Source organism: Mustela lutreola, chromosome 1 (assembly GCF_030435805.1).
Source record: "Mustela lutreola isolate mMusLut2 chromosome 1, mMusLut2.pri, whole genome shotgun sequence".
NCBI classification, from domain to species: Eukaryota; Metazoa; Chordata; class Mammalia; order Carnivora; family Mustelidae; genus Mustela; species Mustela lutreola.
The window spans coordinates 238676521-238703767 of NC_081290.1; the positions used below are offsets into that span (position 1 = coordinate 238676521).

At 38.5% G+C, this 27247-nt stretch overlaps 2 protein-coding genes across 2 annotated transcripts; both read right to left on the bottom strand.

Annotated features, from left to right (window-relative positions):
- Positions 1-6354: 6354 nt before the first annotated feature.
- LOC131821947 (olfactory receptor 10A6) lies at positions 6355-7299 on the bottom strand. The gene has a single exon (XM_059158323.1). It carries the CDS (start codon positions 7297-7299, stop codon positions 6355-6357), a length of 945 nt encoding a protein of 314 aa, XP_059014306.1.
- An 18782-nt stretch (positions 7300-26081) lies between these two features.
- LOC131821955 (olfactory receptor 10A3-like) lies at positions 26082-27027 on the bottom strand. Its single transcript, XM_059158333.1, is given in 2 exon segments — positions 26082-26513; positions 26515-27027. Coding segments are annotated over 2 exon segments (945 nt in total).
- Positions 27028-27247: the final 220 nt, after the last annotated feature.

Here is a 27247-nt window from a genome sequence, read left to right on the forward strand (position 1 = left end):
TAAACTAGGAATGTGGGAGAAGTCCCTCAGTCTGATGATGGGTATCCACAAACTATAGCAAAAATGGCTTTTAATAGGGAAAAAATATATTAACAACAGAGTTTGACAAGTGTTCTAGATAAGGAATCAATAACCAAAGTAAATTTTATATCTAAAGACCAGCAGCAAATGATATAAAACTGAATCTAAAAATTTCTGAAGTATCAAGTTACTAGTAAATCTAATCAAAAAGGACAAGATCACCATTGCAAAATTATTGTTTATGCACAAGCAAAAATATTAGAAAATGTAAATTTAAAAATATCTAAGAATCAAAAGAATCAAGGACTTCTGAGCATATATCTTTTAAAAAAAAAAGCTGTCTAAAGTCTATCCTATGGAAAAGTCCATTATGAAGTATATGAATTAAAGGTTGCATGGATATGAACAGACACTTCTCCAATCAAGACATACGAATGGCTATCAGACACATGAAAAAATGTTCATCATCACTAGCCATCAGGGAGATTCAAATTAAAACCACATTGAGATATTACCTTACACCAGTTAGAATGGCCAAAATTAACAAGACAGGAAACAACATGTGTTGGAGGGGATGTGGAGAAAGGGGAACCCTCCTACACTGTTGGTGGGAATGCAAGTTGGTGCAGCCTCTTTGGAGAAGAGTGTGGAGATTCCTCAAGAAATTAAAAATAGAACTTCCCTATGACCCTGGAATTGCACTACTGGGTATTTACCCCAAAGATACAGATGTCATGAAAAGAAGGGTCATCTGTACCCCAATGTTTATAGCAGCAATGGCCACGGTCGCCAAACTATGGAAAGAACCAAGATGCCCTTCAATGGACAAATGGATAAGGAAGATGTGGTCCATATACACTTTGGAGTATTATGCCTCCATCAGAAAGGATGAATACCCAACTTTTGTAGCAACATGGACGGGACTCGAAGAGATTATGCTGAGTGAAATAAGTCAAGCAGAGAGAGTCAATTATCATATGGTTTCACTTATTTGTGGAGCATAACAAATAGCATCGAAGACATGGGGAGTTAGAGAGGAGAAGGGAGATGGGGGAAATTGGAAGGGGAGGTGAATCATGAGAGACTATGGACTCTGAAAAACAATCTGAGGGTTTTGAAGGGGCAGGGAGGTTGGGGTACCAGGTGGTGGGTATTATAGAGGGCACGGATTGCATGGAGCACTGGTTGTGGTGAAAAAATAATGAATACTGTTATGCTGAAAAAAAAAAAAGGTTGCATGGAGTAGCTCTGAAAAACAACAAGCTCTAAGTGTGATTATCAGAGTGGTTGGCATCTGATTTTGTTTTTAAATAATGTGTCTTACTAGTAATTAAACATGCAAATGAGATGAACAAAGCATTGTGGGACAGAATACCTAGAACTGGCAAGCACTTTGCAAAGGGACACTCATACTCTGTTGGAGGATTTGGTTGGTTAAGCCCTACTGCAGGAAAATCTAAGATACTGCCATTTATTAGTAATCTAGTAGGACATTCTTTGATCTGGCATTCTATTTCCTAACCTTGGATATGTAGTGAATGCATGAGGAGGTGTGTAGAAGGATATTCATATCAACAGTTTCATAATAGTGAAAAGTTGGAAGTAAAATATTCTCTTGAGTAAATTGGTCACAATGTGATGTTTACCCGTTTAGAATATGATGCACTTATTGAAAAGAACAAAACAATCTGCATAGAGACACAAAATGATATTCTTGAAAAAAGACATGAAATGGAAGACTTGGAAAACAGGTTCTAAACTCTTCTCCTCCTATTCTGATAAAAAGAACTGTATGTAAACCTGCCCAGTCCTTGGACATGCACAGGAAAAATCAAGAGCCTGGACATAAATAATTTAGAGTGATTAGCTCTAGCAATGGAATTGGGATGAGAGTTGAGGTGTTTTGAGAGTCTTTTGCATTAGTTTATATATCTATGTACTCTTTGAATTTTAAAAATTCATTGCTTTTGTAAAATATTAAAAGCAAGGTTTTTATTTAAAAATACAAAATGAAATACAGCAGCAAAAAATGTCAGAGTAGAGATGGCATTAGCACCCTAGAAATTTACCCAGATCAACAATGTTGATAAGAACATAAACCTCAAATTCATATTCCAAGCAACTGCTACATGTCCTATCCAAATTTACAGTATGTGAAAGGGGTTGTCAAAAACCGTGAGGGTCAAAACATGATTCATGATTCCACGGGGGCAATTTGGACAAAGCTAGAAGAGTTCTCTAGAACTAAGGGTTCTCAAAATGTAGTCCCTGGACCAACAGTTTCAGAACCACCTGGGGAATTAATCCACATGCAACTTAGCAGGGGCCACTACTGACCTACTGAAACAGACCCCTTAGGTGGGGCCTGCAATCAGTGTCTTTATCTCCATCCAGATGAGTCTGTGCATCATAACCACACCTGGGAATCAGCATGAGCAGCACACCAAGAGGACAGGACAATCATCCTGCTGTTTGCAACAGGGAGAGCTGGGTGGGTATGCTGTTGTTAAAGGCTTCCCTGGGCCTGCTCTGGCACAAGGGAAAAGCAGGTAGGCATGAATTATCAGAGGATCCCACAAATACGCCACAGTTTCGGGAAGCTGTCTATCAGGAGGAAAATACGGGGCAATGTGAGCTCGATGATCTGTTGGCAGAGGAGTAGTAAAGGAACAACAAACACATTTTTCTTATAAAGATATGAGCCATGCTGGGGGCGCCTAGGTGGCTCAGTGGGTTAAGCCGCTCCCTTCGGCTCAGGTCATGATCTCAGGGTCCTGGGATCGAGTCCCGCATCGGGCTCTCTGCTCAGCAGGGAGCCTGCTTCCTCCTCTCTCTCTCTCTGCCTACTTGTGATCTCTCTCTGTCAAATAAATAAATAAAATCTTTAAAAAAATAAAAAAATAAAAAAAAAGATATGAGCCATGCTGTACACTAATGTTACTCTAACTTCAAAGTGTATCCAAGTCATCTGGGGATCCTTCTATTTTATTTTTTGTTTTTGTTTTTTTAAAGATTTTATTTATTTATTTGTGAGAGAGAGAGAGTATGTGTAATCTGAAGGCTACTCCACCCTGAGCATAGAGCCCAACCCAGGGCTCTGGGCTCCATCCCACATCCCTGAGATGAGGGCCTGAGCAGAAACCAGGAGTTGGAGGCTTAACAGAATGAGCCACCCACGGGCCCTGCGGATCTTTTAATATGCAGACTGAAATTCATTAAGTCTTGGGTGGGAGCAGAAAGTCTACATTTTTACATCCCACATGGAGCCCTTATGTCTGACCCATAATTGAGGAACAGGTTTCGAAAGAGTGCTAGTGTTCACTATGGCTAATTCCTGGGAACTTGTGAAATATGGCCTGGCACATCTCCAGACAAACGTTTTGCAAATGGCTGGTCCAGAGGGAGTACACTGTGTTCCAACTGTGGGATATCAGAGAGATGCTGAACCAGTGTAACACACAGAAACTAAAGGGTAAAAGGAGGAGTGGAACAGGAAAAGCAAATGATGAATAAAACACTCACTAGAAAGTGTAGCCACAAAGTGGATAAAATTTATCAGCAAGAATATTGCCAGGAATGTTTACCATTTAGGAAGTTACTGCTCCTGTAACGACAAGCACAAAGGAAAAATCACACATGCTCGGGGAAAACAAAGTAAAACAACAGACACTGTTGAAACTTTAGTTGGCAGTGTTCAGGAAAGATGTTGAATTTTTTCAAAAAATTCACAAATATGATGTCCATTTTGGAAGTACTGAAAAACAAAATAGACACTGCCCAAACATAGTAGTTGAGAGAAGATTAGCCAAGCAAAATGAAATAAAATGAACACAATTTATGAGACTAATGCACTATGTACTGCGTTAAGAAGGCACTAAAATGAACTCAATTTAAATGATCAAGGTAAACAACATAAATTTGTAAAGCTAACAAAAAAGATCCAATGCATGCACAATCAATGTACCTAAAGATGCAAAGGTTCTTTTTTCTCTTCCTTATGATTTTTTGACATTTTAATTCCAGTATAATTAACATGGTGTTACACTAGTTTCAGATGTAAAATAGAGTGATTCAACAATACTTTATATTTACTCAGTGCTTATCACATGGTCTTCTTGATCCCCTTCACCTAGTTCACCCACACTACCCCCACCTGCCTCCCCTCAGTAACCACCTGTTTGTTCTCTTGAATTGAGAGTCTGGTTTTTGGTTTGTCTCCTTTTCTCTTTGTTTGTTTGTTTTGTTTCTTATACTCTACATATATGAGTGAAACCATATGGTATCTATTTTTCTCTGACTGACTTGTCTGACTTAGCATTATATCCTCTCACTCCATCCATGTTGTTGCAAATGGTAAGCTTACATTCTTTTTTGTGGCTAAGTAATATTCCATTATGTATATACCACTTCTTATTTATCCATTGATATACCCATAGACACTTGGTCTCTTTCCATAATTTGGTTATTGTAAATAATGCTGAAATAAATGTAAGGGTCCAGGTATCTCTTTGAATTAGTGTTTTGTATCGTGGAAGTAAATACCCAGTAGTCCAATTACTGAATCAATGGGTAGAAAAAGTCCATAATGAAATATGTGAATTAAAGTTTGCATGGAGTAGCTCTGAAATACAATGAGCTTCAAGTGTGATTATCAGAGTGGTTGGCATCTGATTTTGTTTTTGAATAATGTGTCTTACTAGTAATTAAACATGCAAATGAGATGAACAAAGCATTGTGGGACAGAATACCTAGAACTGGCAAGAACTTTGCAAAGGGACACTCATACTCTGTTGGAAGATGTGGTTGGTTAAGCCCTACTGCAGGAAAATCTAAGATACTAGCATTTATTAGTAATCTAGTAGGACATTCTTTGATCTGGCATTCTATTTCCTCAACTTTGATACACAGTAAATGCATGTGGAGGTGTGTAGAGGGATTTTCATGTCAACAGTTTCATAAGAGTGAAAAGTTGGAAGTGAAATATTCTCTTGAGGAAATTGGTCACAATGTGATGTTTACTCGTTTAGAATATGATGCACTTATTGAAAAGAACAAAATAATCTGCATAGAGACACAAAATGATATCCTTGAAAAAAGACATGAAATGGAAGACTTGGAAAACAGGGTGTAAACTCTTCTCCTCCTATTCTGATAAAAAGAACTGTATGTAAACCTGCCCAGTCCTTGGACATGCACAGGAAAAATCAAGAGCCTGGACATAAATAATTTAGAGTGATTAGCTCTAGCAATGGAATCAGGATGAGAGTTGAGGTATTTTTGAGAGACTTTTGCATTAGTTTATATATCTATGTACTCTTTGAATTTTAAAAAAGTAAGTACTTTTGTAAAAAATTAAAGGCAATGTTTCTATTTAAAAATACAACATGAAATGCAGCAGCATAAAATTCAGAGTAGAGATGGTATTAGCATCCTGGAAATTTCCCTAAATTGGCAATACTAATGAGAATGTAAACCTCAAATTCATATACCAAGCAACTGCTACATGTCTTATCCAAAATTACAGTATGAGAAAAGGGTTGTCGAAAACAGTGAGGGTCAAAACATGATGCATGAAGACTCAGAGGGGATTCCATGGGGGACAATTTGGACAAAGCTAGAAGAATTCTCTAGAACTTAGGGTTCTCAAAGGTTTCCCTGGACCTACTCTGACAAAGGGAAAAGCAGGTAGGCATGGATGATCAGAGGATCCCACAAATATGTCACAGTTTCTGGAAGCTGTCTGTCAGGAGGATAATACGGGGCAATGTGAGTTCTGATGATCTGACGGCAGAGCAGTAGTAACGGAACAACAAACTCATCTTTATTATAAGGATATAAGCTGTGCTATACACCAATGCTTCCCCCACTTTAAAGTTGGGATCCTTTTAATATGCAGTTGGAATTCATGAAGTCTTTGGTGGGAGTTGAGAGTCTACATTTTTACATCCCACATGGAGTCCTTGTGTCTGGCCAATCACAGGAAATGGGTTTCAAAGAATGTTAACTGTCATGTTTATGTGACACATACTTTTGATCTCATCAGAATCTCTTTGAAGAATGTATCAGAAATAAAATATCAGTACATATAATGGAGGGTTGAAGTTGTTTATTGAAACGTCCTTCTAATGACACAGTCCACTAATGCCCTGGATGTTGTAGTACAGGAATGGATCAAGTGTTGTATTCTATGTTCTATAAAAAATGAATAACAGCAGTACACTGTTGAAGATCCCTAATATTGAATGTGGAAAAATCAAATTAAACATGTTCATACATAGGAATATAGAATGTTTGGCCATTTTATATAGAGTTCAGTCAAACAGTGACCAAATATCAGAATGGGTGTGAATCCACTTTTCTGCGCCACAGTTTCATCAAAGCTTTTTTCATCTCACTGTTTCTCAAGCTGTAGATCAGTGGATTCAGCAGAGGTGTAAGAAGTGAGTAAGACAATGACATCAGCTTCTTGGTTTCTGGGGAGTAGCCAGATTTCGGTTGTAAATAAGTCATACTGGCCGTGCCATAGAAGAGGGTCACAGACGTGAGGTGGGAGGCACAGGTGGAAAAGGCCTTTTGCCTCCCAGTGGCTGATGGCATCTTCAGGATGGCAAAGAGAATCCGAATGTAAGACAAGAGAATCAACACAAAAGGAACAATGATAATCAAAATGGTGCCAGTGAATGCATAGATTTCAAACAGAAAGGTATCTGCACATGCAAGTTCTAGCACTGCTGGGGTTTCACAAGAGATATGATTGATTTCATTGGGACCACAGAAGGGAAAACTGAAAACCCATGATGTCTGCACAGTACCTAACATGAAACCTAAGGCCCATGACATTATAAGTAGTTTCATGAAAACCCTTTTGTTCATAATCATTGGGTAGTTCAGAGGATGACAGATTGCAGCAAATCGGTCATAAGCCATCGCCCCCAGGAGAAAACATTCAGTACCACCAAAAAAAAGAATGAAATACATCTGTGCAAAACAGCTTATAAATGAAATTGACGTTTTCTCAGTGGAGAGGACCACCAGCATTTCAGGCATAATGACTGCACTGAAACTCACATCCACCACAGACAAATTCTGGAGGAACAGGTACATGGGCACGTGGAGGCTCTGTTCCAAGGAGATGATGACTATAATGATGACATTTCCCAACAGAGTCACCAGGTAGACAACCAAGAAAACCCCAAAGAGCTGCTCTTGGAGTTCAGGAAAGTTAGAAAAGCCCAGGAGGATGAATTCAGCCACAGAGCTTTGATTTTGCCTTTTCATTTCAGTGGTGGAGAGCATTTTGTTTTTAGGGACATTGTATACAAATTATGAAGTCAGAGTCCAATAGCTGAGAGTCTGCGTCTGCAATTCCCCCCAAATATTCTTGGCTGAAGATGTAAAGAGGAACACGTCCTGACTAAATTCATTTTGGTGATTTTAGAAATGGCCAATCACTCTGAATAATGAACGTTTTAAATAAAAAAGAGAAAGTGAAGAATGCCGGTTCTGGAGTCTTGTCTGAAAAGCACAAAATATTATCAAAATGTTTTTGTGATGTGTACATTAAACAGTTTGAAAATTAAACCCGCCTTAAAGTAAACGTCGATATTTATAACTGAGGTTCCATTTCCCACAACGTTGCTATCTATTAATATCATCTGTTTTTCTCAATTTTATGTAAGTAGAAATTTTTAAAACTACAAATATCAAAGAATTAAAAGGTAGTGAAATGAGAAAAGATATGCAAGTTGCCAAACCACCTAATAATTTAAAGTTATAGGACAATTGACTTCTTATGAATATTCACCATGTTCAAAATGCCTATGTGTGACTTGATTCCTGTAATCTCAGCAGGAATAGAGGGCTTTGAACTTGGATGTACTTGTCTTAGGCAAACTGTAAATTGTGTGAATGCCTTTAGGTTTACTGATTTTGCAGCCTGTCATGGCCAATTCTAGTGAGATTGACCTGCATGATTTTTTAAGAGAGAGAAAATGTGCTAGGAGCTGAGGGAGAGAGGAAAAGAGAGAATCTTGGGCTATGTGCCCAGTGCAGAGCCCAGAGGCCAAGCGGGGCTCAGTCTCACCACCCTGAGATCATGACCTGAGCCAAAATCAAGAGTTGGACACTTAACCAACTGAGCCACCCAGGTGCCCTGGCCTGCATGGGAAGTTTTAAGAGCCACTTCTCAATGGCTAATCCTTGTGACCATAATAATATAGAATCATGTAGTTTCGATCATTCTGAAAATGTGATTTAAACATTTCCTCTGTCTCTGCTATCTGTCTTCCTTTTCTCCCTCTCCTACTACCTTTCTGATCAAGAAGTTGATTTAAGGGACGCCTGGGTGGCTCAGTTGGTTAAGCGGCTGCCTTCGGCTCAGGTCATGATCCCAGCGTCCTGGGATCGAGTCCCGCATCGGGCTCCTTGCTCGGCAGGGAGCCTGCTTCCCTCTCTGCCTCTGCCTGCCTCTCTGTCTGCCTGTGCTTGCTCGCTTTCTCTCCCTCTATCACTGGCAAATAAAAAAATAAATAATCTTTAAAAAAAAAAAAAGAAGTTGATTTAATCATTAATTATTAAATAAATACTGTTTGAGCACCTACAATGTTCTGGGCTCAGTAATCACAGGGATACACTGATTTCACACTCCACAGAGAGCTTGAAATAATACATAAAATATCATTCCACTGTTTTCTCAGTTCTTGAATTCCTATCTCTTCTATCTTGCTCTGTTTTTCCTCTATTATCTCCAGCTGACACCTTTAAGTGAGGAAGCTACATTTTACATGTATAAATATGTATATATTGCCTAATGATAATATTTATATATTATAGATACATGAAGTCTAACTCCCTTACCGAATATGAACTCCAGGAATCCAAGATTTTGTTTTCTTCATTGCTATATTCACAATGTCTACAATAGTCCCTGACCTATAATTGATACTAAACCAATGTTTGATGAATGATGGAATAAAAAAATGAGGAAATCCACTCTAGCTTTAAGAAAGAGAGTACCAAAAAGAAGAGTGAAGCCAACATACAACACTGGCAAGCAGAGGTAATAACAAGGGTTTATGAGATATTTATGTAAGGGATTTGATACTTCTCAATGTGAAGGGAGTGTGAATAACCGAATCATAGCATGTCACCAGGGGAAGGTACAGTCGGTGGAAGGAAAAAGGCATAAGGAAGAAGATGGTCCTACTCAAAGCACGTGTATTTGATGACACCCTAGTGTTTCAATGGAGACCTACTAGCCTTTGTGTGATGTTTGAAAACCAGCAGAAGTACACTGTGGGAGCTGAGGAACCCAAGAGAACAGGACACAGCTCATGTCACCTTGAGTAAAGACCAGTAGGGCATTAGCAGACAGTAGAAGGCAGCTTGATTTATTTCTACGTTTGACCGTATCATCCATTAAGAGTAAATGTCCACAATGAATACTGTTATGCTGAAAAAAATAAATAAATTTTTTTAAAAAGAGTAAATGTCTATACTAACCATGCTAATTATCATTTGCATATTGAAAAGACTCCTGAAATCAGTAAATTATAGTCACAGGATCAAACACTTGAAATCCATTTCTGATGAGAAAAAAGAATAAAGTGTATTGAGTTCCAAATATTTAGAAGTGGATAGATCTTGAAAATTGGAAAATTTAAAGTGTAATGTAAATAAAATAGAAAAACTTTATACAATGGACTATAAGCATCTTATGAAGAAAAAAAAAAAAGCCATTCATGACTGGTAACAAGCCACTGACTGCCCTGTCTGCACCTTTGCTCTGGAAGTTAGAGGCCCAATGCTGTCTTGCAGAACTCCTAACAGAAAGATTTAGGCAGATCACTCCCTAAGTAGGTTTCACCCTTCCAGATGAGGAGATGGGAGTGGCACTTATACCAAGTTCCCTTTCAGTTGCAACAGTCTAAGATTTGAGATTGATGTGTGCAGAGTACTTACATCTCTAATTATTGCCTCAATTTTTCTCTGAAAAAAAAGAGAAAAGAAAATTCACCAGCATCAAAACCAAGGAGTCTACTTATAGCAATGTGTCAGCTGTGTCCAGTGATTCCTGAGCATGGACACATCACTTCAACAGCATCTCCACGATCAGTTGGAGAGGAAATATAAATGGAAAACCCACCAACACACACACACACACACACACACACACACACACAGCAGAATCCTCCCTTTCTTACCTATTGACTCTGTCTCTTGAAATTTCTCGGTACTGTACCAGAAGTTTTACCTCTACTCAAAAGCCACCTGCTCATACATATAATTCAGTGCTTCAGGGCACTGATTCTAGAACATTATATGACACTGAATCATATGCCCTGTAGAATCGCTCCCTGGAGAACATGGAATCGTGTCATAAACACCTTCTCCTATTTTTGCATGATGACTAAAGAGGCTTGATCTTGCCCCCATGAGAACCCTCAAGAGCACACCCCTGGAGAACCCCATGAGAATCCTCAAGAGCACACTCCTTCATATTCCTAATGGGGATAAGTACCTCTTCACACAAGAGACTCAGTTCACCATGACATCTCCAGTAGGAGGTGAAAACAGAGGCTGACTAACAGTTGTAAACTGGGAAAGAAGAGATCAGTGGTGTGAGAGCGTGAGGGAAGGCAGGTGAGCTACAGGTAGAGGATGATTGGGTGAAATGCACAGTTTGGGTCATGGTGGGAAACTAGCTAAGGCAAGTGGATTGAAGCCGAGTTCTAGACAACTGAATGTTTACTCCCACCATCCAAGAACTTCCAATCATTTGTAGAAGAAATATAGAGCCACTGAAAACTTGTGAGAAAAATATCATTAAAATTGATTGTATTGAAAGAGCTTTCAAACTATGACTCCAATGATCTGGACTAGTTGTGAGATTTGAGCAAATCATTTAACGTTTACTGCTTCTATAACTTTCTCCATAAAATAAACATAATGTGATGAATCTCATTGAATATATAGGAAAATCAAGAGATTCAGAGATCAGTCGACACTGGGTGAACAATCAAGGAGACCATTTGGCTCAGTCCCCACAGAGTGAAGAGCTGAATCACTCTGCAGATCTGGCTTTGTGCTGAACTGGACATTGTGACTAAATGCAGGTTACCTTTGTCTACTTCTCGCTGCACTTTCCTAAAGCAGGTTCCATTCTCAAGGAAGCTCACCTTCCCCCATAGCAATAAGGCTGCCAACAACACTTAGGGATTCATTTCTCTACTCTGTGTCCAGTGGGAAATAGAGCCATTATCCTGAGGTAAAGGGATTTTCACTTCCACATTCCAACCCAGGAATCCCTCCCATGTCATTCACCATGGTGGAATTACACCCCATTGTGAAACAGTCCCATGCCCCAGGCAGGGGAATGCTGCCTCATATGTATTCTCTATGATTCATGCCCCATAGTTCCCATGGGAGTTTCTGTCATATATGGTCAGTTTCTTGTGTCAGTGATGGAAACACAGGTGATGTACATGTTATGAGCGTTCATCAACATGTAGGGTCACAATTATACACTTTCTTCCATGTGTATTAGACTGAAATGAAAAGTGTATAAAGACATTTGACTCTCTCTTTTTTATTTTTGCCACATATCCTCATCTGTTTTGTTTCCTAAATTCCACATGTAAGTGAACTCCTATGGTGTATGTCTTTCTCTGACTGACTTATTTTGCTTAGCATAATACTCTCTAGCTCCATCCATGTCATTGAAAATGATAAGATTTCATTCTTTTTATGGCTAAATAATATTCCACTATCTATCTATCATCTATCTATCTATATATCATCTGTCGATCACCTACCTATACCTATATTTTGATCTACAGATAGATAACATATCTTCTTTATCTATCTCTTTCACTATATATCTATGTCTATAACTAATTTCATATATATATATATATATATATGTAGTTTTATAAATAGATACAGCATATCTTCTTTATCCACTCATCAGTCAATGGACATTTGGGCTATTTCCATAATTTTGCTATTTTTGATAATGCTTCTACAAACAGCTGGGTGCCTGTGTACTTTTGAATCAGTATTCTTCTATCATTTGTATAAATATCTAGTAGTACAATTGCTGCATTGTATGGTAGTTCCATTTTCAAATTTTTTTTAAAGATTTATTTATTTATTTATTTGACAGAGAGAAATCACAAGTAGATGGAGAGGCAGGCAGAGAGAGAGAGAGAGGGAAGCAGGCTCCCTGCTGAGCAGAGAGCCCGATGTGGGACTGGATCCCAGGACCCTGAGATCATGACCTGAGCCGAAGGCAGCGGCTTAACCCACTGAGCCACCCAGGCGTCCCCCATTTTCAAATTTTTGAGGAACCTCCACACCATATTCCAGAATGTATTTACAAGTTTACATTCCCACCATTATTGCAAGAGGGTTCCCCTTTCTCCACATCCTTTCCCACAACCTGTTGTTTCTTGAATGGTGTGAAATGATATCTTATTGTAGTTTTGATTTGCATTTCTTGACAATGAGTGATGTTGAGCATCTTTTCATGTTTCTCTTGGCCATCTAAATGTCTTCTTTGGAAAAATGTCTATTCAGGTCCTCTGTCCATTTTTTAACGATTATTATGGGTTTTTTGATGTTGTGTCATGTAAGTTTTTATATATTTTTGATACAAACCCCTTTATTAGCTATGTGATTTGCAAATATCTTCTCCCATTCATTCAGTTGCCTTTTCATTTTGTTGCTTGTTTCCTATGCTGTGCAGAAGCTTCTTATTTTGATGTAGTCCCAATAGTTCATTTTTGTTTTTTGTTTCCTTTTCCTCAAGAGATATATCTAATAAGAAGTTGCTACAGCCAATGTCAAAGAGATTATTACTGTCTGTATTCTCCTCTAGGATTTTAATGGGTTGATCTTACTTTTGTGTATGGTGTAAGAAAGTGGTCCAGTTTCATTCTTCTGCAAGTTGCTGTCCAGTTTTCCCAATACTATTTGTTGAAGACACCATCTTTTTGCCATTGGATATTCTTTCTTACTTTGTCGAGGATTAATTGACCATATAGAAAAATGTTGCTATAACCAATGTGAGAGAAATTACTGCCTGTCCACTCTTCTAGGTCTTTTTGGTTTCAGGACTCATGGTTAGGTCTTTAATCCATTTTGAGTTTACCTTTGTGTATGGTGTAAGAAAATGATTGCTTCATTCTTGTGTATGTGTTATCCAGTTTTCACAACACCATTTGAAGATACTATCTGTTTCTTATTGCATAATTTTTGCCTTCTTTCTCAGTAATTATTTGACCATATAATCATGGGTTTGATTGTGATACCTCCAGATTTTTTCCTCTTTTTCAAGGTTGCTTTGGCTATTTTTGTTGGTTTTTTTTTTTGTGGTTCCATACTAATTTTTAGATTATTTGTTATAGTTCTATGAAAAATGCTGCTGATATTTTGAAGGGATTACATTAAATCTGTAGATCGCTTTGGGGACTATGAACATTTTAACAGTATTTGTTCTTCCAATCCATGAGCATGGAATGTCTTTCCATTTGTTTGTGTCTTCTTCAATTTCTTTCATCAGTGTGTTACAGTTTTCAGGGTACAGGTCTTTCACCTCCTTGTCTACCTCATAATTAGTGCAAAAATGTAATAGATTTCTGTACTTTGATTTTATATCCTGCAACCTCACTGAATTTTTTGACCAGTTCTAGTAGTAGATGTAACAGATTACTTAAGGAAATCATTCAAGGATCAGGGATATGAATAGTATCTAGCTCATAAAGTTGTTGTGAGGATTAAATGAGACAAGTATTGGCATTTGATACAATGCCTGGCATACAAAAGCTACAGCTTGTGATCCTTTTGTTGTTGTTCTTCTGTGACTACTATTGCTATTATTATTGTTATTATAGCTGATCCTCACAGTATCTCAAATGGTATTATTATCATCATCATCATGCTTTTATGGTGAAGAGGCTAATATTCAGAAAGGAGAAGGACCTGTCAAAACATGGAAAATGGCAGAGCCAGTATATGAAACTAGGGTAATTTCACTCTTGCTGTGTATTCCTGGTGGTTCCTCAAAGCCATGCTGCCTCTCCCTTCAATCATATTTCACACATATGCAATTAACAAAGATGAATATTGTATACTTAATTTATACTTGTATTTTCTAGCTCATCAAACCTTCTACTATATCCTTCAAACATGCTTTTGACAAGAATATAACACCAAAATAAATTCCTTTGTTTCTTCTTTGAATAAAGCCCAAATCCATCATAGGTAGTGGTAATTTCCTTGTGGTTTTGCCCTGGTATATCCCTGGAAATTTATAATTTTTCTCTTGCAATTTAAATCATTTATATATCAAACTTGCTGACCTATTGTGGCGGACATGAAAGTGTGCTGTTCAGATCCCTCTCCCAGAAAGAGTCACTGCCCAGATGCAAAGGAGATGATTATTTGACTCCTGTGTGCTCCTTCATGGTCAGACTAAGTTTCCAAGTCAAGCCCCACTCTTCTGGGAAAGTCCACAGTCAATGACCAAGCAAGGGTCTTGTCACTTCTGGCCCACGCAGGATGCTCCTAATGGACAATCTAGAGCTCCCTGTCAGGTGTGCAGAAGACTCTTCCAGGCCTGTGTACCAGTCAAAGGGCTTATCAACACAATCCTGTTTCAACCCTTTTTCTTTCCCAGGTATCTTCCTTCCCTGGGGGGACTCCATCTCAGTGTCTTCTTCCCAGAGAAACTAGCAAAGATGGTACACAAAGTAGTCAGTGAAATCAGACAGTAAAATAGGGATTGGAGACTGGGTCATTACCACCTGGCTGGCCTGTAGATCCCATCCTTTCTGCTGTGTGGTATATAGAAATCTCCTGACATAACAGGAAATTCAGTGATGAAAAAAAAAAACTTTCAGAAATGATAGCTTGGAATTATGTAACTATGGAGGGAGATGTACTGGCATCGAAATTAAGAGTGGATTGGAGATTACACATCAGAAGATAATAGAATTATACAGTTGTTATTAAATTCCTTTGATCCAGCAAGTAGATCACAAAAAAAGCTGAGTGCAATGAACAGACCATTGAAAACTAAGCTCAAGAGCTTTGGAGAACAGAGGCAGGTGGAACTACTCAGAGGAAGGGAAGATGGACTGGTCAGTTTGAAGGATGACAAAAAACACACATCAGATTTTATGCTGTGAAGAGGAACTTCTTTGAATTGTTGTCTTGCACTGTAGCTTACTAAGCTAAGGACACATCTGTGTCCCCATCGGTATCACTTTGCAAAAAGTTTCATTTCTTATCTTAGAAACTGGGTACAAGTTCCCACTAAGAGGAAAAAATCCCACTCTGATGCCTAGAAGAAAATTTAGAAAAAGAGCTATGAAAAAAGGACAGAGTTTTCAGAGGGAGAACAAATTGAGGAGGACAGTTCAGAAACAGGAGAAACAGGGAAGATCAGCTTAAGGAAAGGCATTTTCAATAGGTTTAAAGGAGGAGTAAGAACTAGTCGAAAAGTGGAATGATAAACATATCAGATAGAGACAAAAGCATGTTTTGACAGTCCTAGCCCAGAATGGGATAGTGACACCAAAAACAGAAAGCAAACCTTGCACCAGGAAGGTAGGCAAGGGAATGAGCGGGGACAAGGGCAGACTGCAACATGGAAGAATAGAAAGCACAGGCAAGGTCCAGTTAAGCTGGGCTACACCCACCACACTAAAGATGTTTTTCATCCTGAATCCATAGAAACCCACTGAAATATTTAAACAAGGAGAGACATCATAAGATTTACTTTTTTTTTTAGATTTTATTTATTTATTTATTTATTTGTCAGAGAGAGAGAGGGAAAACACAAGCAGGTAGAGCAGCAGGCAGAGGCAGAGAGAGAAGCAGGCTCCCTGCTGAGCAAGGAGCCCAATGCAGGACTCAATCCTAGGACCCTGGGATCATGACCTGAGCCGAAGGCAGCAGCTTAACCAACTGAGCCACCCAGGTGTCCCAAGATTTACATTAAAAAAAAATTTTTTTTAATTTGACTGAGATCACAAATAGGCAGAGAGGCAGGCAGAGAGAGAGAGAGAGAGAAGAAGGGAAGCAGGCTCCCTGCTGAGCAGAGAACCCAATGCGGGGCTCGATCCCAGGACCCTGGGATCATGACCTGAGCCAAAGGCAGAGGCTTTAACCCACTGAGCCACCCAGGCGTCCCCAAGATTTACATTTTAAACATTCACTTATTTCCTGTCTCCACTGATTGTGGTTGGAAATCTTGGCATCAACTTTGACACCAGGAAAGCATGATTTACAGTATCAGTACTACTAGCTGCCATGAGCTTGAAACTGGTACTACAAGAGTGGCTGCTATTTAGAATAGAATGAGCAAAGGAAACAGAACAAAAAGTATAATGTGAGTGAATATTTGAAACTAAAGAGAGAGAAGAAGCCACATCAAGGAAGGTAGGAAATGCAGAGACAGAGGAATAGATTGAAGGTGCTGCAGATGGGAGCCGGTCACGGAGAGAGAGGGACACAGGTGATACACACAAGAAGAACACCTTCCCAGTGCCTTTGGCTGGGATGCGAGAGAGGCTGATTGTGAGTTCTTTGGAACCAACAAGGCTTAAAGCCTGAGTTTTAAAGGTCAGTGGGTTTGGCTGGGATAGAGCTCTAAGGGTGCTGCTCTTCTCCTAGAGAGAAGGTAGGCAAACAACCTCGGGCAGATGGTGGAGTGGAAACAAAGATCTGAAGAATGCCTGGGGTTCACAATGGGGAGATTATCCCCTCTTTGTGGAGCTCTTCCCTGAGATGTGGTGTTGAGGAAGATGACTCTCCAAGGACAACCTCTCTGAAGGCAGATGCTTAACTGACTGAGCCACCCAGATGTCCTCCAGGAAGAATTAAAAAAAAACAAAATGAACAAGGAAAAATAAAGAGAGAGAGACAAACCAAGAAACAAACTATACAGAGCCAATTGATGGTGACCAGAGTGGAGGTTAGTGGGGGAGAAGGGGGGAATAGGCAATGGGACTAAAGAGTACACTTATCACTATGAGCACTGAGTGATGTATAGAATTGCTGAACTGCTCACTCTATTGTACATCTGACACTCTGTGCTAACTATGCTGGAATTTAAATAAAATTTGCTAACTCTGCTAGAATTTAAATAAAAACAAAAAAAGTGGGGCATAAAAAAATAAAAAATAAACAGAATCACTTATCTGTGGTAAACAACACAAAGCCATGGACACTGGCTGCCTAACCTGCTTATACCAAGTCCCACACTCTTGTACTCTGGTGGCACTTCCTTTCTCTGTAAAGCTTGTCTGAATCCCACTGCAGCAGGCCCTTTCTTCAGAATACCAGCACAAACCACTGCCCACACCATGTCTCCTAATCAGAGAGTTCTACAGGGCCCCAGTTCGAGTGGAAATAGTATCAGGTCTCATTTAACAAGAAGACCAGAACACACCTAGTTAAAACTCACCATCTTCTGGCCAAGGACCAAACACTGGCCACACAGGCAAGGAGAACTGCAGATAACTGGCCCAAAGGAAAAAAGCAACCAAAACACAACATCAGAGTGCACGTAGCACAAACTAGAGCCATTCCCTGAAGTTCCAGGCCCGGACACCATATGCCCTCTTCTTCATAAAGCCATTACTCTCAGGAAAAGAAAACATCATGAGCTTTTCTAACACAGAGAAAAATACAGAGACTTAGACAAAATGCCAAGACAGAGGAATTCATCCCAAATGAAAGAACGAGATAAGGTCACAGCCACAGATCTAAGAAAAACCTATATAAGTAACATACCTGATGGAGAATTTAAAGGAATAAACATGAGGATACTCTCTGAGTTTGAGAAAAGCTTGAAGACATCAGGGAGGCCCTTACAACAGAAATAAAAGAGTTTTAAAAAAATTCAGTCAGAGATGAAGAATGTAGTAACTGAGACTGGAAACAGACTATGTAATGACCACGAGGACAGAAGAATCAAAGGAATGAATAAATAATATGGAGGATAAAATAATGGTAAATTAATGAAGAATTATTATGGAACACGAGAATAGACTTAGATAACTCAGTGACTCCATCAAACATAGTAACATTCGTATTATAGGAGTCACAGAAAAAGGAGAGTAAAGGGGGCAAAAAATTAATTTGAGGAAATCATAGCTGAAAACTTCTCTAATCTGGTGAGAGAACACATCCAGATCCAGGAGCGCAGAGAACTCCCATCAAAATCAATAGCTCAACCCCAAGACATATTATAATTTAATTTGAAAAATATAGTGATAAAGAAAAAAATCTTAAAAGTAGCAAGACAAAAGAATTTCCCTTACAAGGGAAAATCCATTAAGCTAGTTGTACATCTCTCACAAGAAATTTGGCAAGCCAGAAGGGACTGACATATTATATTCATGATAAATAGGGAAAATATGCAGCCAAAACATTTTATCCAAGAAGGTTATTATTCAGAATAGAAGGAAAGATGAAGAGTTTCCAAGACAAACAAAAACTGAAGGAGTTAATGACCACTAAACCAGCCCTGCAAGAAGTATTAAAGGGAAACTCTGAGTGGGAATGGATATAAAAACAAGACCTCTCCATCTCTGCCTACAAGAGACTCATTCCAGACCTAAAGACACCTGAAGATTGAAAGTCAGGGGGCAAAGAAACATCCATCATACAAATGATCATCAAAAGAAAGCCAGAGGGGACGCCTGGGTGGCTCAGTTGGTTAAGCAGCTGCCTTCGGCTCAGGTCATGATCCCAGCGTCCTGGGATCGAGTCCCACATCAGGCTCCTTGCTCCGCAGGGAGCCTGCTTCTCCCTCTGACTCTGCCTTCCACTCTGTCTGCCTGTGCTTGCTCTCACTCTCTCTCTCTTACAAATAAATAAATAAAATCTTTAAAAAAATGTTAAAAAAAAAAGAAAGCCAGAGTAACAATATTTCTATCAGACAAACTAGACTATAAACCAAAGACTACAACAAAAGTTGAAGAAGGGCACTATATAATAATAAAGAGGACAATCCAACAAGAAGATCTAACAATTGTACATATTTATGTGCCCAACATAGGAGCACTAAAATATATAAAATAATTAATAACAAGCATAAGGAAACTCATTGGTAATAATACAATTAGTCTAGGGAATTTTACACTCCACTTATATCAATGGAGAGATCATCAAAACAGAAAATCAGCAAGGAAACAGTGGCTTTGAATGACACATTGGATCAGATAGACTTAACAAATATATGCAGAACATTTCATCCTAAAGCAGCAGGACACACATTCTTTTTACATGTACATAGGATATTCTCCAGAACAGATCACATATAGGTCACAAATCAGGCCTCATAAGTACAAAAAGATTGAGATCATACCATGCATATTTTCTTTAAAAAATATTTTTAAAAATTTATTTGAGAGAGATAGAGAGAACAAGAAGACCCTGCCCTGAGCACAGAGCCCAACATGGGATTCCATCTCATGACACTGAGATCACCACCTGCACAAAAACCAAGAGTTGAACACTTAACTGATTATTCCACCCAGGTGCCCAATACCATGCATATTTTCTGAACACAATGCTATGAAACTTGAAATCAACCACAGGAAAAAATTTGGAAAGACCACAAATATATGGGGACACCTGGGTGGCTCAGTTGGTTAAGCAGCTGCCTTCGGCTCGGGTCATGATCCCAGCGTCCTGGGATCGAGTCCCACATCGAGCTCCTTGCTCAGCAGGGAGCCTGCTTCTCCCTCTGCCTCTGACTGCCATTCTGTCTGCCTGTGCTTGCTCTCTCCCCCTCTCTCACTCTGATAAATAAATAAAATCTTTAAAAGAAAAAAAGACCACAAATATATGGAGGTTAAACAACATACTGCTAAACAATAAATGGGTCAACCAGGAAATCAAAGAAGAAATTTTTTAAAAACACATGGAATCACCAGTTTGTTTTGTGAGATTAAGAGTCACTTATGGTTTGTCTCCCTCCCAATCCCATCTTGTTTCATTTATTCTTCTACCCACTTAAGCCTCAAAAAAAAAAAAAAAAAAAAAAAAAAAAAAAAAAAACACATGGAAAAAAATAAATAAATAAAAATTAAAAAACACATGGCAACACATGAAAATGAAAACACAATGGTACAAAATCTATGGGATGCAGGAAAACTGGTATTAAGAGGGAAGTACATAGCAACATAGGCTTACCTTAAGAAGCGAGAAAAATCTCAAATAACCTAATCTTACACCTAAAGGAGCTGGAAAATGAGCAACAAACAAAACCTAAAGCCAGAAAAATGGAAATTATAAAGATTAGAGCAGAAATAAATAATATAGAAACTAAACAAAAAAAACAAAAAAACAATCCATGAAATTGGGCATTGGTTCTTTGAAAAAAAATTAATAAAATTGATAAACCCTTAGCCAAATTTATCGAAAAGAAAAGAGAAAAGATCCAAATAATTAAAATCACCAATGAAAATGAAGAAATAATAACCAACACCACAGAAAGATAAACAATTATAAGAGAATATTATGAAAAACTATATGTCAACAAACTGGACAACCTGGAAGAAATGAACTCCTACAAACATATAAATCACCAAAACTGAAAGAGGAAAACATAGAAAACTTGAACAGACTGATAAACAGCAACAAAATTGAATCAGCAGTAAAAACAAAAATCTCCCAATGAACAAAAGTCCAGGGCCAGAGGTTTCATAAGTAATTCTACAAGACATTTAAAGAAGAGTTAAATACCTATTCTTCTCAAACTATTCCAAAAATAGAAAAAGGAGGGAAACTTCCAAATTCATTCTCTGAGGCCAGCATTACCTTGATACCAAAACAGGTAAAAACTGTAGTAAATAAGAGAACTACAGGCCAATATTTCTGATGAAACTGGATGCAATATTTCTCAGTAAAATATGAGTAAACGGATTCCAATGACACATATTTTAAAAAATCACACACCAGGAACAAGTGGGATTTATTCTTTGGCTGCATGGCGGTTCAATAATCACAAATTAACCAACATGATATATCACATTAATAAAAGACAAGAACCATATGATCCTTTCAATAGATGCAGTAAAAGTATCTGACAAAGTATAGCTTCCATTCATAATAGACACCCTCAACAAAGTAGGGATAGAGGGAACATACCTCAACATAATAAAGGCCGTCTATGAAAAACCCACACCCAGTATCATCCTCAATGGGGAAAAACTGAGAGCTTTTCTTCTACCATCAGGAACCAGACAGGGATGTCCACCTTCACCACTGGTATTTAATATAGTACTAGAAGTCCTAACCTCAGCAATCAGAAAACACAAAGAAATAAAAGGCATGCAGATCGACCGGGTAAAAGTCAAACTTTCCCTGTCTGCAGATGACATGACAGTCTATATAGAAAACCCAAAGACTCCACCAGAAAAATTGCTAGAACTGATACACAGATTCAGTAAAGTCACAGGATATAAATTCAATGTACAGAAATCTGTTGCATTTCTATACACCCATAGTGAAGCAGCAGAAAGAGATACCAAGTAATCAATTCTATTTACAATTGCACCAAAAACCATAAAGTACCTAGGAATAAACGATCTGTATTCTGAAAACTATAGAACACTTACAAAAGAAATTGAAGAGGACACAAAGAAATGGAAAAACATTTCATGCTCATGGATTAGAAGAACAAATATTGTTAAATGTCCATATTACCCAAAGCAATCTACAGATTTAATGCAATCCGTGTCAAAATACCAGCAACATTTTTCATAGAGCTAGAACAAACAATCCTAAAATTTGTATGGAACCACAAAAGACGCCAAATAGCCAAAGCAACCTTGAAAAGGAGAAACAAATCTGTAGACATCACAGTTCCAGATTTTAATCTATATTACATAGCTGTAGTGATCAAGACAGTATGGCACTGGCACAAAAGTAAACACATATATCAACAGAGCAGAATTGAAAACTCAGAAATGAATCCACAACTATATGGTCAATTAATCTTGGATAAGGTAAGAAAAAATATCCACTGGAAAAAAGAGGGTGTCTTCAACAAATGGTGCAAGGAAAACTGGACAGCAACATGCAGAAGAATGAAACTGGACCACTTTCCTATACCATACAGAAAAGTGAACTCAGAATGGATTAAAATAATAGTACAGACAAAAGGCTGATATCCAGAATCTATGAAGAACTCCTCAAACTCAACACACACAAAATAGATAATCATGTCAAAAAAATGGGCAGAAGACATGAACAGACACTTCTCCAAAGAAGACATACAAATGGCTATCAGACACATGAAAAAATGTTCATCATCACTAGTCATCAGGGAGATTCAAATTAAAACCACATTGAGATACCACCTTACACCAGTTAGAATGGCCAAAATTAGCAAGACAGGAAACAACGTGTATTGGAGAGGATGTGGAGAAAGGGGAACCCTCTTACAATGTTGGTGGGAATGCAAGATGTGGCAGCCATTTTGGAGAACAGTGTGGAGATTCCTCAAGAAATTAAAAATAGAGCTCCCCGATGACCCTGCAATTGCACTACTGGGTATTTACCCCAAAGATACAGATGTAGTGAAAAGAAGGGCCATCTCTATCCCAATGTTCATAGCAGCAATGGCCACGGTCGCCAAACTGGAAAGAACCAAGATGCCCTTCAACGGACAAATGGATAAGGAAGATGTGGTCCATATACACTATGGAGTATTATGCCTCCATCAGAATGGATGAATACCCAACTTTTGTGTCAACATGGATGGTACTGGAAGAGATTATGCTGAGTGAAATAAGTCAAGCAGAGAGAGTCAATTATCATATGGTTTCGCTTACTTGTGGAGTATAACAAATAACACAGAAGACATGGGGAGATGGATAGGAGAAGGGAGCTGAGAGAAATTGGAGGGGGAGATGAACCATGAGAGACTATGGACTCTGAAAGACAATCTGAGGAGGGTGGAGGAGCCTGGTGGTGGGTATTATGGAGGGCACATATTGCATGGAGCAGTGGGTGTGGTGCATAAATAATGAATTCTGTTACACTGAAAAGAAATTAAATTTAAAAAAAAAGAATGGATGGGGCGCCTGGGTGGCTCAGCGGGCTAAAGCCTTTGCCTTCAGCTCAGGTCATGATCCCAGGGTCCTGTGATTGAGCCCCGCATCAGGCTTTCTGCTCTGCAGGGAGCCTGCTTCCTCCTCTCTGCCTACTTGTGATCTCTGTCTAATAAATAAATAAAATCTTTAAAAAAAAAAAAAAGAATGGATTAAAAACTTATGTGAAACCAAAAACAAAACAAAACAAAAACAAAAAAACATAAAAGCACTGAAATCCAAGAGGAGGATTTAAACAGTAATAACCTTTTTGACATAGGCTATAGCAACTTCTAACTAGATATGTCTCCTGAGGCAAGGGAAACAAAAGCGAAAATGAACTGTTGGGACTGTATCAAAATAAGAAGCCTCTGCAAAACAAAGGAAACAATCAACAAAAAGACAACCTACTGAAAGGGAGAAGATATTTGAAAATGATATATCTAATGGAGGTGTTAGTATCAAAAATAGAGAAATAATTTATATAACTCAACACCAAAAAAAAAAAAAAATACTAATGAGTTAAAAAAATGGGCAGAGGACATGAATAGATATTTTTCCAAAGAAGACATCCAGATGGCCATCAGATACATGAAAAGATGCTCAACATCACTTATAGTCAGAGAAATGCAAATCAAAACTACAATGAGATATCACTTCACACCAGTCAGAATGGCTAAAATTTACACCACAAGAAACAATAGCTGTTGGTGAGGAAGTGTGGAAAGGGGAATCCTCTCAAGCTCTTGGTGGGAATGCATTCTGGAATAGCCACTCTGGAAAACAGTATGAAGTTTCTCCAAAAAGTTAAAAATGGAACTACCTTACAATCCAGCAATTACACTACTAGGTATTTACCCAAATGATACAAGAATACTGATTCAAAGTGGCATATGCACCCTGATGTTTGTAGCAGCATTATCAGCCATAGCTAAATTATGGAAAGAGCCCAGATGTCCATCAACTGATGAATGCATAAAGAAGATGTATTATATTTATGTGATGGAATATTGCTCAGCTATCAAAAAGAACAACAGAGGCACCTGGTGGCTCAGTGGGTTAAAACCTCTGCCTTCGGCTCAGGTCATGATCCCAGGGTCCTGGGATCGAGCCCCGCATCGGACTCTCTGCTCAGTGGGGAGCCTGCTTCCCCCTCTCTCTCTGCTTGCCTCTCTGCCTGCTTGTGATCTCTGTCTTTCAAATAAATAAATAAAATCTTAAAAAAAAACCAATAGCTTGCCATCTGCAATGATGTGGATGGAGCTAGAGAATATTATGCAAAGCAAAGTAAGACAGAAAGACAAAAACCATATGATTTCAGTCACATGTGGAAGTTAATAAACAAAACAAATGATCAGGGAGAGGGTAAAGAGAGAGGAAAACCAGGTAACAGACTCTTAACTATAGAGAACAAATTGATAGACACCACAGGAGAGATGGGTGGGGGGATGGATGAAATAGGTGATGAGGATTAAGGGCGCTGGGTATTGTAAGTGATGAATCACTATATTGTATATCTGAAGCTAATTACACTGTGTGTTAGCTAACTAGAATTTAAATAAAGATCTGAAAAAAAGAGAAAGTGAGTAATTGGCTTGGGATTTAGACTTCCAGGGATTTTATTTTCCCTCCTGGATGGACGTATTTAGTTGATCTCCTTAAGGACTATGAGTAGGAAATTTCTGGACAAACACTAATGAAAGGATTTCCAAGTGTCTGTTTAGTGCCCTACTGTAAAGAAGATTACCCCTCATTTAAATGTTATTCAAACTGGTTTTGGCCATTTGATACCAAAATTTCTTTTTGTGAAAATCCAGTCAGTTTTACATCTCTACTTCTCATTTTTGGCAGAGGCAGTATTAACTAAAAATCGTTTTTTCCACAGCTGAATGATAATAGGAATAGTGTTTTCCCCCTTTATTACCATCCCTGGAAGAGAAACTAAGGGCAATAAGAGCTCTTTTGATATAGATTCAATAAAGGGCCCCCTCCATCTATGAATACCGACAATAAAAGGGCAAGCAACCATTAAATGTTCCAAATGTTGCAAGATGATAAATTATTCCAGGGAATATCACACAGTTAGTGATGTGACTCAGGACCACAGAAAATATGCATAAATAGTTCATAATCACTTGGTTTCCCACAATAAGAAAAAGGAATTATCCAATGTTTATAACCAAAGTGTCTGGGGGCACATTGGGCCTACAGAGGGAAGTTTAACAAGTCACTAAAAACAGTGGTCTATGAAGTGAAAAGAGATAACTAGTAGTATGAAGCAAGACTTCAGGAAAGTTCTCATGTAGTTCTTTGTTCACCATCATTGGGTGAAAATCTGGAAATAAACCAAGAGAACTCCTGTTTTGGATAATAATCTGTGTGAATCCATGAAGTAGAACAAGTTTGGTCTCCTCAGAATACCTATTGTCCCTACTCATTCACGGAATAGATTTCCACTCCAGAAAGAAAAGTCTCATCTACATACTGGTGTCTTGAAGCTCTACCCCATTAGTGCAGCAGAATTAGGGCATTCAGGTCACCCTGAAAAGTAACAATGACTTTGTAAAGCAGTTCTGCCATAGCTACTAAAACTTGTAAGCACACATGCCTTTCCTTCCATCAGACCCACACTGACGAATCTATCAGAAATAAAACATCAGTTTTTATCAATGTATGGAACTAGGTGTTTATTGAAGTTTTGTCTTTATAATGACAATCCGTAATGACCTAGATGATCATAGTAGAGGAACGGATTAACTGCTCTGTATTATATTTTAAAAGTAATAACAAGAATACACTATCAAAAATATGGATCCCCAATATATTATTGACCATGGAAAAATAATAAATGAAGCATGATCATACCAAGGAATGCAGAATGTTTAGCCACTTAATAAATTTAAGTAGAGTTCAGCCAGTGACCAAATGTCACATGGCTTCTCAGCACAATCAGAATGGGAGTAAATCCACTTTTCTGAGCCACAGTTTCATCAAAGCTTTTTTCATCTCACTGTTTCTCAAGCTGTAGATCAGTGGATTCAGCAGAGGTGTAAGAAGTGAGTAAGACAATGACATCAGCTTCTTGGTTTCTGGGGAGTAGCCAGATTTCGGTTGTAAATAAGTCATATTGGCCGTGCCATAGAAGAGGGTCACAGACGTGAGGTGGGAGGCACAGGTGGAAAAGGCCTTTTGCCTCCCAGTGGCTGATGGCATCTTCAGGATGGCAAAGAGAATCCGAATGTAGGACAAGAGAATCAACACAAAAGGAACCATGACAATCAAAATGGTGCCAGTGAATGCATAGATTTCAAACAAAAAGGTATCTGCACATGCAAGTTCTAGCACTGGGGGAGTCTCACAGAAGAGATGATTGATTTCATTGAGAACCACAGAAGGGAAAACTGAAAACCCATGATGTCTGCACAGTAGCCACCATGATCCCTGAGACCCAGGAGAACATTATTAATTTCATGAAAACCCTTTTGTTCATAATCATTGGGTAGTTCAGAGGATGACAGATTGCAGCAAATCGGTCATAAGCCATCACCCCCAGGAGAAAACATTCAGTGCCACCAAAAAAAAGGATGAAATACATCTGTGCAAAACAGCTTATAAATGAAATCAACGTTTTCTCAGTGGAAAGGACCACCAGCATTTCAGGCATAATAACTGCACTGAAACTCACGTCCACCACAGACAAGTTCTGGAGGAACAGGTACATGGGCACGTGGAGGCTCCGTTCCAAGGAGATGATGACTATAATGATGACATTTCCCAACAGAGTCACCAGGTAGACAACCAAGAAAACCCCAAAGAGCTGCTCTTGGAGTTCAGGAAAGTTAGAAAAGCCCAGAAGGATGAATTCAGCCACCGAGCTTTGATTTTGCCTTTTCATTTCAGTGGTGGAGAGCATTTTGTTTTTAGGGACATTGTATGCAAATTATGAAGTCAGAGTCCAATACCTGAGAGTTCAAGTTGGAAATTCTTGGCAGAAGATGTAATGAGTTCATTTCAACAAGCCTTCAAGTTGGCAAATTTTGAGAATAGCCAGTATGTTGTAAGAAAGAACCTTTCAAATACAAATGAAATGAGGAATTTTGGCTCAGAAATCTTGC